The following is a 17,149-nucleotide window of genomic DNA, read 5'->3' as shown; positions in this document are numbered from 1 at the left end:
ATGATAATAATGATTAATGGGCATTCCCTGCACCCCATTAATCCTTATTATCATATCATTAGAGTTCAAAATTCTAACACTGAATTTATGATTAAACATTAAAGGAATTTCAATATAATGTTTTTTAAAGTAATATGAGTGGGAATGTGTATTACAAAAACTACACAAAGCAAAAATATTTCTACAATGATAATAATAAACAGTTGGTTATTTTTGTATAAATTGTCATTTCATTGAATGCACATTTCATCTCTTTCCAGGAAAATTTACATGTGTATTGCCTGAAGCTTGTAATTATTGGAATTATGTCTTTAGTAATTGTTGATATTTAAATATCTGTATGAGTTATTGCATTAAGTATTAGATCAAGGAAATGTTGTTAAACACTTTTAGGTTGTTTTTCCTTATAATGGTTTATCACTTAAGTTAAAATTTAAATAATACCAGTTACATTTTTGAAAATATTTTGTATTTCTCCCAAGAGCAAATATATATTGCCAACTATTGTTGTATTTGTTTTAGAATAGGAATGCCATCCATTTCTTCCATATATGGTATCTGTTGACAAGACTATTTATCCGAAGGCCGATTATCCGATTTCTAAACCTTAAACCCCAATTAAAAATAGAAAAATTTGAAAATCTAAAGACAAAATTAAATGAATTTTGCTTTTTCTTAAATGGTTGCTATCGTGTGTATTTTTAGTAAAGGGACTTAAGGGATTTTTTTTAAAATCTCGGTTAAATTATGAGCTCTAAATTTGCATAATTTTTGTGCCAAAGATGTGCATTGAGCTAATTTTAAGGAAAGGCAAGTCCTTGTTATTTGATTGTAACTGGAATTGTTAAAGAATGCATTTGAAATCTGAAATTTCACTTCAAAAATTATTTTTGTAACTAATAAGAGGTGTTATCTATATTGTATTTAGTGAGTTATTGATCATGTTTTGGGAAAATGAGTATGCTTTTTTCTTTCTAAAGCATTCTTCTTTGAATGAGTTTGTTTTTAATGCACTTTTTTGCTTGTTTTGTAAAAATGCTCTTTGTAAAATAAATCAGAATATAATTATTTCTTATTGTGATACAGTCTTATTGATAATTCATTGTTTTTTTTTAACAACGATGGTTAAAATAAATTATAGAAATTAAAACTAAGGAATAGAAAAGTTAGCTAATAGAAAAGTTAGCTACAATTCTGCATTTCTAATATTTACATTTTTTTTTTTTCTTTTTTATTCAGGCAAATAAATGGAATGGTACCAATGTTCAAGTTGTACAAAGAGCTATAACGCAGCCTTTTGATATTATTGTCTACCACCCTAGCAGACAGCCTAAAGGTAGGATCTAAAGTTCATTTTGTTATTTTGAAACATTGATGTGTATTTTTTATTTTAACATTTAGTTTTTAAATTGATTAAATTTTTGAAGCTATAATTTTAGAAATAATTGCCATCTTTCAGTAACTTTATGAAATAGCCCCTGTTAATGTTTATTGTCCTAGTAATATGACTGAAATAGTTTCACTCATAAAAAAAAAAGAAACGAAGAAAGTATTCTTGTATAGTCCTGCTAAGGCAGTAGCTATGCACATTACAGATTCTTTTAACAATAATGCTATGTCTCATTTTTGCCGAATTTTGAAGAGTAGTGTAGGACAAATGCCTTTAGATAATTTTCTTATAAAAATGTGCATTATAAGTAATAAATTGCATTATAATAAAGTTATTTTGAGTATTTTTTTAATAGAACGCATTGTCCTGTTTTATATGGATTCCTATGGGAAAAAAATTCTTTCGCTTAACAAGTATTTTGCATTGAAGTAAAATTTGGAAGTGGTTTATGCTCATTAAGCATGGGGTTCCACTGTAATTCTAATCAGACTTTTAATAAAAACATAATTGTGGTATTCATAAAAGGTTAAATGCTATATAAAACTGGATAATAATGCTTATAGCTGAGGCTTGGGAATGATGAATGGGTTTTTCCTCCCCTTTCTTTCAAATGTTATCTTCTTTATATATTTTTATGTTTTTAGATTTCTGCATTTATTTCTTTATTATGACTTAAATTTGATTTGAATGCTATAATATTAATTTGTTTTTCTCACCGATTGCTGTTTTCTCTTCCTTTTAAATTTTTTCCACATCACTGGTTTTTTAATTTATCTGTTACATTTTTTATTGAAATAGTTTTGTGTATATGAGTATATATGACTATAATTGGTTTCAACATTTTGCCTTTACCTTGTGAATGCTAGAACTTCAGTTATGCAGTAGTTAACAAAGTATTTTTTTTTTAAATTTTCATGGAGATTTATTATCTTTTAATTCTTAGGTATTTTAATAAATAGTAAAAGTTATTAAATACATTTGAATGACAAAATTACATAATATACTTGATGCAGATGTTTATATCATAGTAATTTTAATGCAAATCTTGTAATTTTTGTCTTTGAAAATCTGTTCAGGGACTCAACCAAATCCTTGTAAAGAAAATAATGGTGGATGCTCACATCTTTGTCTTTTGAATTTCAACAATACTCGCACATGTGATTGCCCTCATCTTATGAGTCTGGCTGCTGATAAAAAGACCTGTTACAGTAAGTTTTCTGTAATGTAACTTCTAAATTTGATTAATTTATTGGTTTCTGCATTCTAAAGATTAATGAATGCTTAATGCACTTGATACTTGCCTGACTTTATCCTTAATGAATGCTCTCTGGAATGACAGTATAGGGTTGCAGGAATTTAGTGGTTAAGTCTTAAGTTTTGGAATCGAAGATTCATAGATCTAATACTCTATTCTGCTGAAGCATGTGAACCTGGTGCACATTACGTCTGTTTTTAAAGGATATAATATTTTGTTGATGTATTTAAAAAAAAAAAAAAAGGAATTGCCAGTTTAGATGCCTCCATCATTTTATAATGGTTTTCAAATATGTATTCTGTGTCAGAATATTGATTAATAGCTTTAAAACAGAATACTAATCTAACAAAGCTAAGCTAATAAATTAGATTGTTTCTGTAAGCTTTTGTGGTGTCATAACAGCACATAGGCAAAAATACTAATCAGCAACATTACATCTTAGAAAATCCTTGACTATCAACCATCTATTATAAGCAGAATTGATTAAAAAATTTGTATCGAAGATATTTTTAGTTTAAATTTATTGTTTATTTCAACTTAAGTATATATTTAATTTAAAATATAGTAAAATTTAAATATGAATCTTTTCATATTTAATTTGAAGAAGTAGTATTTCATAAGAACTAGTGAAAATTTTTGATGAGATGTATATTCTTAAAATTATGAATGAAAATAGAAGAAAATTTTAGAATGCATTTGGCATTTTAGAGAAAACCAATATTTCTATTTTTAGAAAATGAAAAAGTATTGTTATTCACTCGTCAAAATGAAATTCGAGGTGTTGAATTGACTATGCCTTACTATAATATGATTCCACCAATAAGTCTACCAAAGGTAAATAAAATTTTTATTTTCCTTTTTTAGTAAAAATAGAAATTGTAATATTCAAAGAATTTGTGCATCAATTTCATTTTTATAGAATTATACTACATCTGTATGTATTAAATCAGTTAGATAAAAAATTTTCTGTTGTGATTTTGTTCTAAATGCTTTCAATTTTTTGGAATATTTTAAACTTTTTTATTTAAATTTTTGATGGAAATTTATTTAATGCTTCTTTTTTGTTGTTAAAAATATAAAAGATCTTTATTATGAACGAGTTCCTTTGAAGTTAGTTATATATATTCTGAAATCAATAAAATTATAACGGGTTGTATTTACAGTTTAAAACTGTAAGTTTTTTTCTCTGTTTTCATCTTAGATTGTCATGAAGACAAGAGAAGTAAAAGAATTATTTTTATTATTACAGGTGATGAAAGTACATCAAATTGACTTTGTCGCTTCTCGTCATCAAATATTTTGGTCTGATTCTGATCTAAGTGAAGTGAAAAGAGCTAATTTATCTGCTTCTACTGTTGAAACTCTAATTGATACAGGTGAGTGAGTTGATCTCTGGGGTTGAAAATTTATTATTTGATTTTGAAATGAAAAACTGACTTTGAAATTAATATATCAATGTATTATGGTTTGGTTTTAAATCAGAAAAAAATTAATGCCACCTAAAAAAGATTGATAGTTGTAACATACTGTTTGTTAATTAACATGATTTGTGACAATTCTCTTAAAAACTTTACATGCTGCATGCAAGTAAACATTCATCATTGGAGCTTAAATGAAATATGTCAATTTAAACTTTGTATGGGACAGTGATTTATTAGCTTTATTTTTATTAGAAGGATTTTATAGTTATTAATAATTCCCTAATTAAGCTAAATGATAGTCTAGGGTAAGTTCGTGAGAAAATTTTATGAATAGTTAAAAATATTGAAAGCAAACTGCCTTTAGTAATCAGCTGATTCATTAGAATTATGGATTACATAAAATTTCAATGGAATCTTTTGTATGCTACTTATCCTCAGTAATTTCCTCAGAAAACTATTTTTAAACATCAAATTGTAATAATCACGTAACTCATACTATTGTAGAAGCCTTTAAATTTAGTTTGTCATAAAAAAAGGTTTTTTGAAATTTAACTAATCCAATAACATGCCTCCTGAATCGAAGCACATTTGTAAAAAAATATAAAGATAAAATGGAGAATAATTCAACATTATATTATGATTCACAGATTATATATTATGATTCACACTACATATTAGAGAAATATTGAGTAAAAATTTCTCTAACACAGGTAAAAAAAAAAAAGTGTTACAATAAGATGACATCAAGTAAGTAAATAAAAAAAAAGTATCAAGCAAAAAGAATAATAATATGAAAGTAATTCAAATGCATGAACTTTAATTACTTTCATTATATTTTATTTCCAAAATCAAACATTAGTTATAATTGCCATATTATTGAAATTTTTTTTAAAAAGTATACTTTCAAAGAAATATATTCAGAATGGAAAAATTTAGCCAAATCTTCATATCTTGAACTTCAATAATAGGAGGGGGGGGGACAAACTAAAATTCAAGTAATAACTTTGAAAGCGAGTTTGATTTCATTTATAACAATGAAAATATTATTGTAAAATGTGTTTAAAAACCTCATTAAAAGTTAATTAAATTAACAAAAAAATTATGGCATTATTGATATTATTAAAATATACATTTTTGAATTTCAAAATTGTGTAAAAGTCACTTTTGTACATTAATATTTTCTGTAGATGTCACATAAAAAAACTCCAAAATCTAGTTTAATTTTTAACTAATTAAAATTAAAAAAAAAAAACATACTAAAGTGCATATTTTGACCTATCAAAATGTTTATGTATCAAGTTTGGTAACTCTAGATCAAACAATCTACTCTGTTGAGCACCAAAGTATACACATATTTCCCATTATTATTTTTAGAGATTTACTAAAAGTTTTTTTAAAAGAATTATGAATATTATTTTTCATAGTTTGCCATCTTAAAATAATTATTAATGTGTACTTAGAAGCTCTGAATTATTTGTTCAGGGCTATTTCATCAAAATTTCCATTTTTTTTGTTTTTTTTTTTTATGGCCTTCTCATTTAAAATTTGATCATATACAGTTCTGGAAAGTCCAGATGGTTTTGCTGTTGATTGGGCTTCAGGAAATTTGTTTGTGAGTTCTTCTTCTGCAGAAACTTCTGGCCGCATTATTGCCAGTAATCTAGATGGAGAATTTATTGTCAATATCATAACAGAAGATTTGCACAATCCTCGTTCACTTGCTGTGGATCCATTTGAAGGGTAACTTTACTATTTATATTAAAAAGTTAAATAGTTTGATTCTTTCTTATTCTGATAAAAAATCTTAATCAAATTAAGTAGATTTATATATTTAAATTGAGTTGTACTTCCTCATTTAGTATTTTGTATAGATTATTTTTGTTGCCATGATATTGTCAGTATCTTATTTTTCATATAATTGCTTGTCTGTTATTGCTGCAAATTAAAGGTTTCTTGTTGTATGGAGTATGTGAATATCAATATGAAAGAGTTTCTTAAATACCATATATTTCCAAATATAAGTTGGTCATGTATAAAGCCAGTTAGGAATTTTCCCCCTCTTTTAAAAATTGACCTAAAATTTAAAAACCAATATAAGTGGAATAAAAAAAAATATTGTGTTCATCAAATTTTCAACATGAAAGTGAAATTGTTTTCAAGCAAGTAAAACAAGTGGAATGTTTTTCCATAGAGTTGCTACCAAATTAAATACCATCAATAATAATATTAATTCTGGTTGCTATATGTTGTTAGCACATTTTCCTATTCATTTTGTTTGAAAGTTGAATAGGAAGAGAAACTTGTAAAAATGCAGTAAATTTAGAATTATAGATGATCACACTTATGAAAATTCTAATTGCTTGCTGTATTTCTCCATAAGTCCTTCATCCAATGCAACAAACAGCATAATAGACAATTCTGAAAATAAAACTATTTATCTTCATACAAGTACACATACAAAACACCCCTAATTTTTTCTAAATTAATTTCCCAGCATAGAAAATGGATCTCATTTTTTGTGAGATTAGCAGATTAGTATCTGCTGGAGAAAAGTTCCGATAATTCTCAGCTTATACATGGAAATATACATGTTTTTCTATGTTATCATTTTAATGTAACAATTTTTTTGTCCATGTGTAATGCCATGATGATCCAATCATTCATTTGTGAAAATTTTATTTCTATTTGGAAAACATTCTTTTTAGCACAATAGCCATTCTATAAAAATTATCGAAAAACGAAGTTTTCTGATTTCTTACAAAATATATTGTTTTTTGCTTACAAGTATTGTGTTTCTTTCAGTCTTCTTTTTTGGTCTGATCATGGTAGTGTGAATGTTGATCCAGTAATTGAAATGTCCAGAATGGATGGCAGTAACCGGGAAATACTTCTTACTGGATCTTTTGAAAACAAGATTACTTTGGCTATGAGTAAGTTCTTGATGTGATTCATTTTTAACTTCTGTAAAGTGTATTCAGTTACTAATTACTGTACTTGAGGTTTTGCTTGCGTCCATTTATTTATTGTGTGTGTGTGTGTGTGTGTAAGAAAAAGTGAAACATATATATATTTGTAAGTCATACAGTTTTCTAATCATAAAGGAAATTGAAATTGATAAAAGTTATGTTTAAATTAATTCTGAAAAATTTGTTAAAAATCTGAGAAAAATTGTACAGGGATGAAATGGATGTCATTAAAAAATTAATCTTAAACTGGTGAAAAAATTATATTTGTACGGTGATTTGTTCTGAAGTTATATTAGAAGAACCTAAAATCTTTTGACTCTCTTTCTCCTCCCACCCTCCAGAAAGGCAAAGAGTTTTTTTAATAGCTGAGTTATAGCTCTGTGGTGATTTTAAAGAATATGAGTACTAAATTTCTTTTAAATCCATCAAGGATCATAGAATTGTACAAGGTCCAAACAGGCATTCAATTATAGATTTATATTTAGTACAGTTTATATGATATCATTGTCACTATTTATGTTTAAATTTATACTACAATATATCTATTTTATGTTGTAACAGACTTTTATTTTGAAATGTGTTTTTTAAAGCAATAAATGTAATCTTTTGTTTTGTGAAATTTTTTAAAAATATTTCAAATAATTCTTTAAAAATTTATTTCAGGCTTAACTATTGATTATGCATCACCATCTAACTATCTATATTATGTTGATACGGGACTTAATGTTATTCGAAAGATGAATTTAGGGACTAGAGAAGTTGAAAATATTCCTATCAAAGCAGAAGATTTACAGAAGCCTTCTGCTTTAACTGTTTATTATGATACCCTCATCTACGCTACCTCAGGAGACAGTTGTGTGCATTCTGTTGATAAAATAACTGGGCAAAACCATACCATTTTACGTGAAGCTACTGAAGGTGTCTTTGGACTTAAAGTGTATGATGAGAAGCTGCAAAATAGTAAGTTTTAAAAAAATTAGTATTTTTTTTATTTGATAAATAAGGTGCTCTAGATGATTTCTTTTTATAATTTTTTTTTTAATTTTACAACTTTTTTTTTTATTTAATTGTATTAAGATATAATAGTATACTACTTTAGGAGAACAGATTTATTACATTATGCATTTTACCAATAGTTTGGTTTTTAGTCTAAATGGACATTTAAGTTTCCATTTTAAAAAATTTAAAATATAATTAGGACACATAAAAAGCTAACACCAACATAACAATATTTTTAAATAATTCTTTTCTTTTAAAAAAATTCTTTTATAATTTGTCTTTATCAACTCTTTGTGCTTAATTATATCTAATATAAGATTTTGTTTGAAAAATATCAATTTTGCTCTTTCCTCTCAAAATGCTTTTGTTAATAAGAATTGGTACTTTTTTAGTTAATATATTACTTAGAACCAAAAGTTTTTTTATTGATAATTTTTTAGAGGGAAAAAAAAATAAATATTTAATTGTGTTCTATTTTTTTATAGAAGTTTTTATAAATAAATGCTGTATTTTTCTTTAACATAAGATTAAGTAAATTTGCCTGTTAATTATGTTTTTCTGGAATTCTTAATTTAAATTTTGGTATTTCAAATTCATTTAAATTAACTGTGACATGCTCTTGAAATTGTTTCAGATTATAAAATTGTGATATTCAATAGATTGTGATATTCAATATATCAATCCAGTCTCAGTATGTGTATTGAGCAATTCACTGGTTTCTGTTGTCCAAATTACTATAGTTCTAAATTATTTTGCTCAAATTGAATGTTGAAAGTATTATTACACATATATGTGGGTGTTCTTAATCTTATTTTAGAAAATTTTTTTTATTAAAATCGAATTATGCAAGGTTTATAAGATTAATTAAATTAATTTCCTCTTCCTGGAAAAAAAAATTTAATGAACGAAATGCCAAATCTGTACTTTTTCTCCTCAGGAACAAATGTATGCTCTCTAAACAATGGAAATTGTTCCCATCTGTGTCTACCAATATCCTCTTCTGAACGTGTTTGTAAATGCACACTTGGCTTCCACAAGGATCCTCACAATGATACCAATTGCATTGGTAAATTATTTTTAATTACTTGAAAATAAAAATTGCCATTAAATATTTTAATTCATGTAAGACTTTAAAACTGCTTTTAGAAATAATATAACTTGATTGTTATTTTAATACACATTCTAGAACCTTCAAAATTTTAATACTTAGTAAATAATTAATTATCTAATTTGCAATTTTTTTAAGAATACGTTTCAAATATTACTATTATAATACTTTAATTTGAATACATTTTGATTAAAATATTTTATTTTTATGCTTAGGTACCACAAGTTTTGTTTTATATTCTTCAAATTGGGGAGTCCATGGACTTGCACTGGATAGGAATTTAGCAGATGTTCCGGTTCTTGCACCAATATCTAGAATTTCTATGGCATCCTCCCTTGATTTCTATGATGGTATATTTATTTTTAATACTTATGTAATTCCTTTGTTTTGTACTTAATTTGATTTTTCATTCTGTATAATTAAATAAGATTTTTGTCATTTATTAAATGTTAATTTTATTCTCTAAATATGTTCATACAAGCCTTCTTTGGTGAATATCTATTTCATGATCAATAGTGATTATGTTTTTAATTTTAATTAAATCTCTTGTACTTGATATTAATATTCTATTAGTGACATAGTTTAAGCATCAAATTGAGACAGATTTTAAAGTCATGCTAATATAACAATTAGAAACCTTGTTGTCCAAATAATCCATCCTCTAATTGCATTTTTTTTTTTTTTTTTTTGCAATATTTTGACATTACCTTCATTTCAAATACAAATTGGACACATATTAAGAAAATTCTTTTTTCTTTAGCTTTTAACGATGAAAGAAAATCACATAGTTAAATATCTCATGAATCAATGAAAAGTGCTTGGATTTCATTTTAACAAAGAAATATATGTTGTTGAAAGTTATGCAATATTTACATAATTTTTTTTAAATCTGCAAAAATTGTATAAATCTGATAAATGAATATAAAGAATTCATATGCTTTGTGGTACACATTCTTGGCTGTAAAGTACCAGCACACAGACATTTATGCATTCTCCTTTGTTATTAGTAGAGGTAAATTGAAAACATCAGTGTTTAATTTCAGATTTATAATTTTATAAAATATTCCTTAGAAAAGATGCCAAACATAGAATTTCTTTTGAAAGTAAAATTAGAATTTGATTGAAAAGTATTTTAGTATCTATTTTTAATTATAAGATTTATTTATTAGTTGTAATGAAAAGCTCCATATTGCATCTACATGTTGTTCTATAAATGCTATTGTTAATGCATACCAATCGGTTACCCTGGATTTCAATTTTTTTTCTTTTTTTTTTTTAATTTTGGCAAAAACTGTATAAATCTGATAAATAAATATAAAGAATCCAGAAAAAAATTATCTAAAAATTAATATTGAAATTTTTGCAATTTATTTAACAATTTCAAATTTCTTCCTGGAAGAATTTAACTTTATGACTTCAAATAAAGAATGTAAGTAATTTAATTAATCATTTGTGAATTTGTTTATAATTTATTAAAAATGTAATGACAGTGTTGCAAATATGAATCTTTACATTTTTAAGAATAATTAATTTTTTTATAAGCTTGATATTTTAAGATAATTAATTGCAAAAAGATGCACTGAATATGCAGTTGAAATTAAAGATCTGTAGTACATTTAAATGGTTTGTTGAGTATTAAACTTTTTTTAATGTTATCACGCTTTTCATATCATATTCATTCATAAGATTTATACTTGACTAATTGCAATATAGTATCTGCTTCATTAAATGTCACCAAACCATCTTTCTTAGAATTTTTTATCACATCTATTAAAGAATTCTCTGTTTTATATTACTTTAATTTACTTTTTAAAAATTAAAAAAAGGGTTATTTTTTTAAAGATTTTGTTTTTTTCCTTATCATAGCTTCTAATGGTTTTTCTCCTAAGAAAATATATGAATTATAAAATATCCAGAAACTGTTAATTATTTATTCGAATTATTCTATTTTAAATTTTGTGTTCATTGTGAAAACACCATCTTTCTTTTCCTTTTTATAGCTGAAGAATATATTTATTGGACCGATAGTGATGTTGGAACTATTACTAGAGTGAAGAGAGATATGACTAATCGACAAGTAGTTATAAAGGGTTTGGAATCTATTGAGGGTTTCAGCATTGATTGGATTGCAGGTATTTTTCTGCATTTCTTCATATTGTTCTGCATTTTATCATTCTCTTGCAAAATCTTCGTTTTAATCTGCTCTCCCTTTCTTTTTTTTCTAAAATCAATTTTTGTCACTTTCTTGTTAATGTATTATTATTCACTTTATATTTTTATGTTTTAGTCATACTTATCAATATTTTTTCGAAATCTCTCAATATTTATGGAGCATTTATGTTCATTCCAGGAAATATGTATTGGATTGATGGCTCTTTTGGTTGTATTGAAGTGGCTCATTTGAATGGAAGTAACAGATATGTTGTGGTGTCTGGAAAAATGTCAAAACCAAAGAACCTGGTTGTCCATCCATATAGAGGGTAAATAAAGTTTTATATTCTGATAAACAGATAAATTATAAATAGATAACTATGCAAAATGAAGTGAGAATAAATGTATTTAATATATTAGTTTCTTGATGTTAAAACATTTGTATACAATTATAATTGATAAACTATTCACTGTACTAATTTATTAAATTGCACCTAAAGAATTTTAAAATGATTTAAAAGAACTTCTGAAGAATTTCTGGAGCCACAAAATCCTATCAAATAGATAGATCTAATAGTTAGTTGTTCATTATAAAAGAAATTTCCCGGAGTGATTGTAATCTGGATAAATCTGAAAGCTCTAGACTTTTTAAAAAACATTTTGATAGTTGGATTTTAATAAACAACAAAAATATCACGCAGTGATTAATTATAATGGCCTCTGTAGAAAATCTTTAACTTTTAAGAGCAGATAGTGAAGGATTAATTATTTCCATTAATAAAAATCCATGTGAACATTTGTATAAAAAATCCTTCTTAAGAAATCATTGAAAAATATTTCAAGAACCTATTAGTGAATAATTAAACATCGTACCAAATTCTTTATATACCATGAATACTTTTTACAACTATGTACCTTCAATATCTATTGATAAATAAAATTCTTATCTAAAACTTGAAGGAGGAATAGTGATACTTACATCATAGTTTTAACATTAGATTAGTTTCAATTCTCAGATTTTAGCACACACATCCTTTGAAGAAGATGAAATTGAAATTCACAATTTTAAATGTTACTGAATCTAAAAAAAAAATTAATTATTTTTGTAATTGCCACATTTTTTTTTCTCAAAAAGTAGTACTTTGTTTTCCTAATCACATTTTTTCAAAATAAGTCTGTGTGCATTAGTAATTGGAAATTATTTGAGAGTTACAACACATTCTGGATTTTTGAAATATTATCACAATCAACCCAAATTTCTATTGATAACTATAATTATACAACTTATATCATGATATAATGCATTATATGTGATACAATTTTAATAATATTGTTGTTTTATATTATGTTCTAGAAGAACTTTATTTTAAAGATTAATAGAATCAAATGATTAAGAGTTGTCCTGCAGTTAAATTTATTTTTACTAAGATTTATTTAATTTTGTTATGTGATGGAAAAGGTTAATATTGTTATTATTTTTAATTAATTTTAAAAGGAATTTCAAAAACTTAACATTTAATTTTTCAACAATGTATCCCTAAAGTGAATAACTTTATTTCTCAACATTTATTTCTTTGTTATTTATTTCATCTATAATATAATCTTCTTCTATTGCTACTCAATCTGTGGAAAGAAATTATAGAAAAAAATATATGCAAAAAATTAATATTTTTTTCATCATGTTAGGTTATATCTCATACTTCAATGTGTTAAATATTACTTTGAAGTTTGCATTGCAAACACAAATGGTTACTGTAAAATTTATATTTTTTCGTATTTTTGGCCCTTATAGTTTAATGTTCTGGTGTGATTGGGAAGTCCCTCCAAAGATTGAAGTAGCTGCCCTGGATGGAAGTCAGAGACGAGATTTCCTCAATACTTCTTTACAATTAATCCAGGATTTGGCCATAGACTTTGAGGCAGATATGCTGTACTGGACAGATGCTCGAACACACACTATTGAACGCATCCATTTAGATGGTACTGGTCGTGAGGTTGTTGCTGGATCATCAGTTGTTGAAAAGCCGGTTTCTATTGCCATTTATGGCAACAGCATCTACTGGACAGATATGTGAGTGTTGTAGTTGTGATTTAAAGATATTCATTGCCATATATCTTTATTTATTTATCACGATATTACTAAGAAGTTTTTATTTATTTATTTATATATAGAGAGAAAAAAAATGAAGACCTTTTCAAAGAATTGAATAATATTTTAATACTGAATTATTCATAAGTTTTTTTTATTTCTTGTTCTTAATAGTATTTTTCTGATTATTATTATTATTATTATTATTATTAAAAATTCCCTGTGCAAAATGTTTAAGTAGAAGAATAGATCCTTCGGTTTAATGCAGATTTATTGTATATTAACAGGTGGAAAAATATTAAATAAATATGTAATTAAATTATAGTAATAAAATTGACTGATGGTAAATTTTTACATCTTGAGGATATACTAAATGATTTAGATGAGACTCTTCTCCCTCCAAAAAATATATAAATATAAATTCATTCTGTTGGTATGCAAATGTTTCTTATAAAGCCTGTAAACTCTATAGAATATTAAAAGAGGCTGTATGATCAATAGGTTCCCAAAGTTGTAGAATGAAGGTTGCAATATATATATGTCAAATAAATGTGACCAATATATAATCTGGTTTGAATAGCATCATAACATGAGTAACTTTGAATTAATATAGATTGCCATACAATAAAACTTATTGTATATCCCTATGTAACACTGTTAAGACCATTAATAGAAACCTCAGCGACTAGTACCAAATACCAACATTACAAATGAATTGAGATAAAAATTCATCATCTAATTTTGCAGCTGTTTTCTTTCAATGCAGCTCATTCATTTCTTTCGTATGTTCATAAATGGTGACCCAAAAAATAAAACAAAAGTATATGGTATAATGTGTTCAAAACTTTGCATATGAATTCTGTAGAAATCAAATATCTCATTGATTTTTTTTCTTGCAAAGTATCTACTGAATTAGGAAGATTTTAAATAATATAAATAAATTTCTCTTAATAGAAATGTTTGTTATTTATTGTTATTAATAACTATGCTTCTCTCTGTGTCATATTTATTAATTCGCATTATATGTTAACAAGACATTATGCGTTCTCTTTTTTGTCTTTTTTATTAATATACTTCAACATATTCTCCTTATGATCTTTCATACATTTATTATATCTCTCTTTTTAAATTTATAAAAGAATTTTTAACTTGCAGACAAGCGGGTGGAGCTATTTTCAGAATGGATAAAAACAGTGATACTAACATTGAAATGGTTCGTCAGCATCTGGAAGACTCTTTGAAAGACATTGTAATTTATCATCCAAGAAATGTATCTGGTAATTTCTGTCTTTAAAATTGTGTGAATTACATAATTTTGTTAAACTGAATGAATTTTAGAAAAATCTGTGCGTGTATTGATTTTGATGTTTTTTATATTAATAATTTAATATAACAAACTATTAATATATTCTATTCTTTCTAAATCAATTAAATTTTTTTTATTGGAAAATTGTATCAGAAATTTTATAAATTGCCATATATATATATATAATATCTTTTAAAATATATATAATATTATTTTACTTGTAAATTAAATATAAAAATTTTATATTTTTAGGTGAAAATCCTTGTGTACGCAAATGCAGTCAAGGTCGCTGTGAAGATGAAGGTCTCTGTGGCTCTAATCTCTGCCTCTACAAGGGAAACTCTTCTTACACTTGTGCTTGTTCTCATGGACAATTGGCTGAAGATGGACATTCTTGCAAACGTATGTTGTGTTTGAAATGTTATGCAATTGGATATTAAGAGCAAAATTATATTCGATTCCTTGCAATAAGCATATTTTATGATACTGTCAATTTTTGTTTAAATTTGTTGTTTGTTTTAGAATGAAATAATTATTTTTAAGTTGTTTTACTTTATGTAGAATTGCTTGACATTTAAATTAATTCTACCTTGATTTCCCTTTTTTTTTTTTTTTTTTTTTTGGAAAATGAAAACATTAAAATTTTGACCTCTTCTTCACTTTAGAGACTGTTATCGTACATATATTTTTAATGTATAATTCTTAAATGTAAAGTTATTCTATAATAACTATTCTAATTGTAATGATAATAAATAATATTATATATAATTATCATATATTTTAATGTTAATAAATAAAATAAATATTCTTATATGTGTAAGCACTGATGGTGCATTTATATATTAAAAAGATTATAATTTGGTATACTTTTTTTATATTTTGAGTGAGGTCTTATATGGTGTAAGGTTACCTTCAGTTTTTAAAATATTTTTTTTTTAATGGATAAATTTCTGAACTTTGCAATTCAAATTTTTTCTGCTTTCTTTCAGCTTATGATGCCTTCATCGTGTTTTCTCGTGTTCTTAAGATTGAGAGTATTCATATGTTCGATGAGAACAATCCCAATGCTCCTTATCCCAGTATCAGTAATAAAATCCATATGAGGAATGTAATAGGTCTTGCTGCTGACTATATTGGAAAGCGTATCTTCTTTTCTGATATTCAGAGAGGAACTATCAACAGTGTCTTCTTCAATGGAACCAGTCCTACAGTCATTGTGGAAAGTAAGCCTAACATTATGTATATTTCTGTGGGCTTTTTTTAAGTGGTATTGACAGGTTTGAGAAGAACTAATTTTAGTAATTTGAAGGTTGTTTTAAAAGAGTGAAAATGCAAATTTCTTAACAAATCTTATCCTTCATGAATAACAAATTAGTAAAATCTTCCACATCTTGAAGTAACTAGAGGTTTTGCTTTAAATTGCTTTATATTTATTATGAAATCATAAGATATTTTTTAATTGATCAGTGTTTTGTGCAGTACAAACTTTTAATTGCGCTTTACGATCGAAAGTATGTTATGCATCACTTTAGGGTGAATTGAACTTTATGAACAAATAATAATAATAATAATATAGATGAAATGTCTAAATTTAAGGTGTGGATACACAAGTGAATATGCAATTAAAATGAAAAAACATTTTCTCACAAATATTAAAACAGAACATGCTTAGTATTATTATACAAACAATATCTCGACTTAGATATAGGCATTGCGGGAAAGTGTGGATAGTCAAAGAAGTATTAATTATAAGAAAGTTGCTATATAAAACTTTTCTAATTCAAAAATTAAACTGTTTTATTTTGAAAAAGTTTGCAATTATTGTTATTATTTTTTTTTTAAAGTGTACAAATTTGTTCTTAAAAATGAAAAATTTATAAATGTTTTACAAAGAATCTGTTTTTAAATAAAAATTAGTTAACATTTTAATAGTTTTTTTTTTATCAATGTTATGTAATGATTGTGAATCTTCTGTAAAAGTAGTACTTTTTGTTATATTTAATAGGAACAATATTATTCATATTTGCAAATATGTAAATATTAATAAATTATCTCAATTTGTAAAAAAAGATTAATACAATAATAACAATATAAGGAAGCACTGAAATATGATGTCACATGCAATAAGTTATAACAGGATGTAATTTTGCTTTAAACAGAATCAAGTATGAACAATTTCACTTTCATGATTTTTCTTTGTGCATGATTCACATTTGCTTGGAAAAATCTTATGATCAGTACAAATGAGAAAATTCCATAATGGGCATTAACTCAACAGAATCTATTATAAAGGCACAAAATTGAGTTTGAAGCGTACATTCATTTATAACATGCATTTGTTTTATATTGTCTCATAATTTGCTGGAAATAATGGGCCATTTCGAAAAGTCGTGATTGATGTGACTGAGTAGAAATATTAAGTAATATGTGCACAAATTTAATGAACTAATAGGGTAAGTAGTCA

The 17,149-nt window shown here is 25.5% G+C and overlaps 1 protein-coding gene across 5 annotated transcripts in view; it reads left to right on the top strand.

The window, feature by feature from the left end:
• Nucleotides 1-17,149, top strand: part of LOC129972445 (low-density lipoprotein receptor-related protein 1-like) — a 199,773-nt gene that overhangs the window by 95,619 nt on the left and 87,005 nt on the right. For all 5 annotated transcript variants that reach the window (XM_056086584.1, XM_056086586.1, XM_056086587.1 and 2 more), the window contains exons 30-44: nucleotides 1,240-1,336; nucleotides 2,467-2,598; nucleotides 3,379-3,479; nucleotides 3,895-4,021; nucleotides 5,626-5,806; nucleotides 6,869-6,996; nucleotides 7,696-7,992; nucleotides 8,969-9,097; nucleotides 9,355-9,489; nucleotides 11,140-11,271; nucleotides 11,490-11,619; nucleotides 13,083-13,361; nucleotides 14,535-14,656; nucleotides 14,938-15,087; nucleotides 15,675-15,908. In XM_056086584.1, the coding sequence (XP_055942559.1) occupies nucleotides 1,240-1,336; nucleotides 2,467-2,598; nucleotides 3,379-3,479; nucleotides 3,895-4,021; nucleotides 5,626-5,806; nucleotides 6,869-6,996; nucleotides 7,696-7,992; nucleotides 8,969-9,097; nucleotides 9,355-9,489; nucleotides 11,140-11,271; nucleotides 11,490-11,619; nucleotides 13,083-13,361; nucleotides 14,535-14,656; nucleotides 14,938-15,087; nucleotides 15,675-15,908 (2,374 nt within the window). The remainder of the gene's footprint in view (nucleotides 1-1,239; nucleotides 1,337-2,466; nucleotides 2,599-3,378; nucleotides 3,480-3,894; nucleotides 4,022-5,625; nucleotides 5,807-6,868; nucleotides 6,997-7,695; nucleotides 7,993-8,968; nucleotides 9,098-9,354; nucleotides 9,490-11,139; nucleotides 11,272-11,489; nucleotides 11,620-13,082; nucleotides 13,362-14,534; nucleotides 14,657-14,937; nucleotides 15,088-15,674; nucleotides 15,909-17,149) is intronic.

This window comes from Argiope bruennichi, chromosome 6 (genome assembly GCF_947563725.1).
Source record: "Argiope bruennichi chromosome 6, qqArgBrue1.1, whole genome shotgun sequence".
Taxonomy (NCBI): Eukaryota; Metazoa; Arthropoda; class Arachnida; order Araneae; family Araneidae; genus Argiope; species Argiope bruennichi.
Note: the sequence above shows the minus strand (reverse complement) of the source record. Positions and strands in the feature narration are given on the sequence as shown.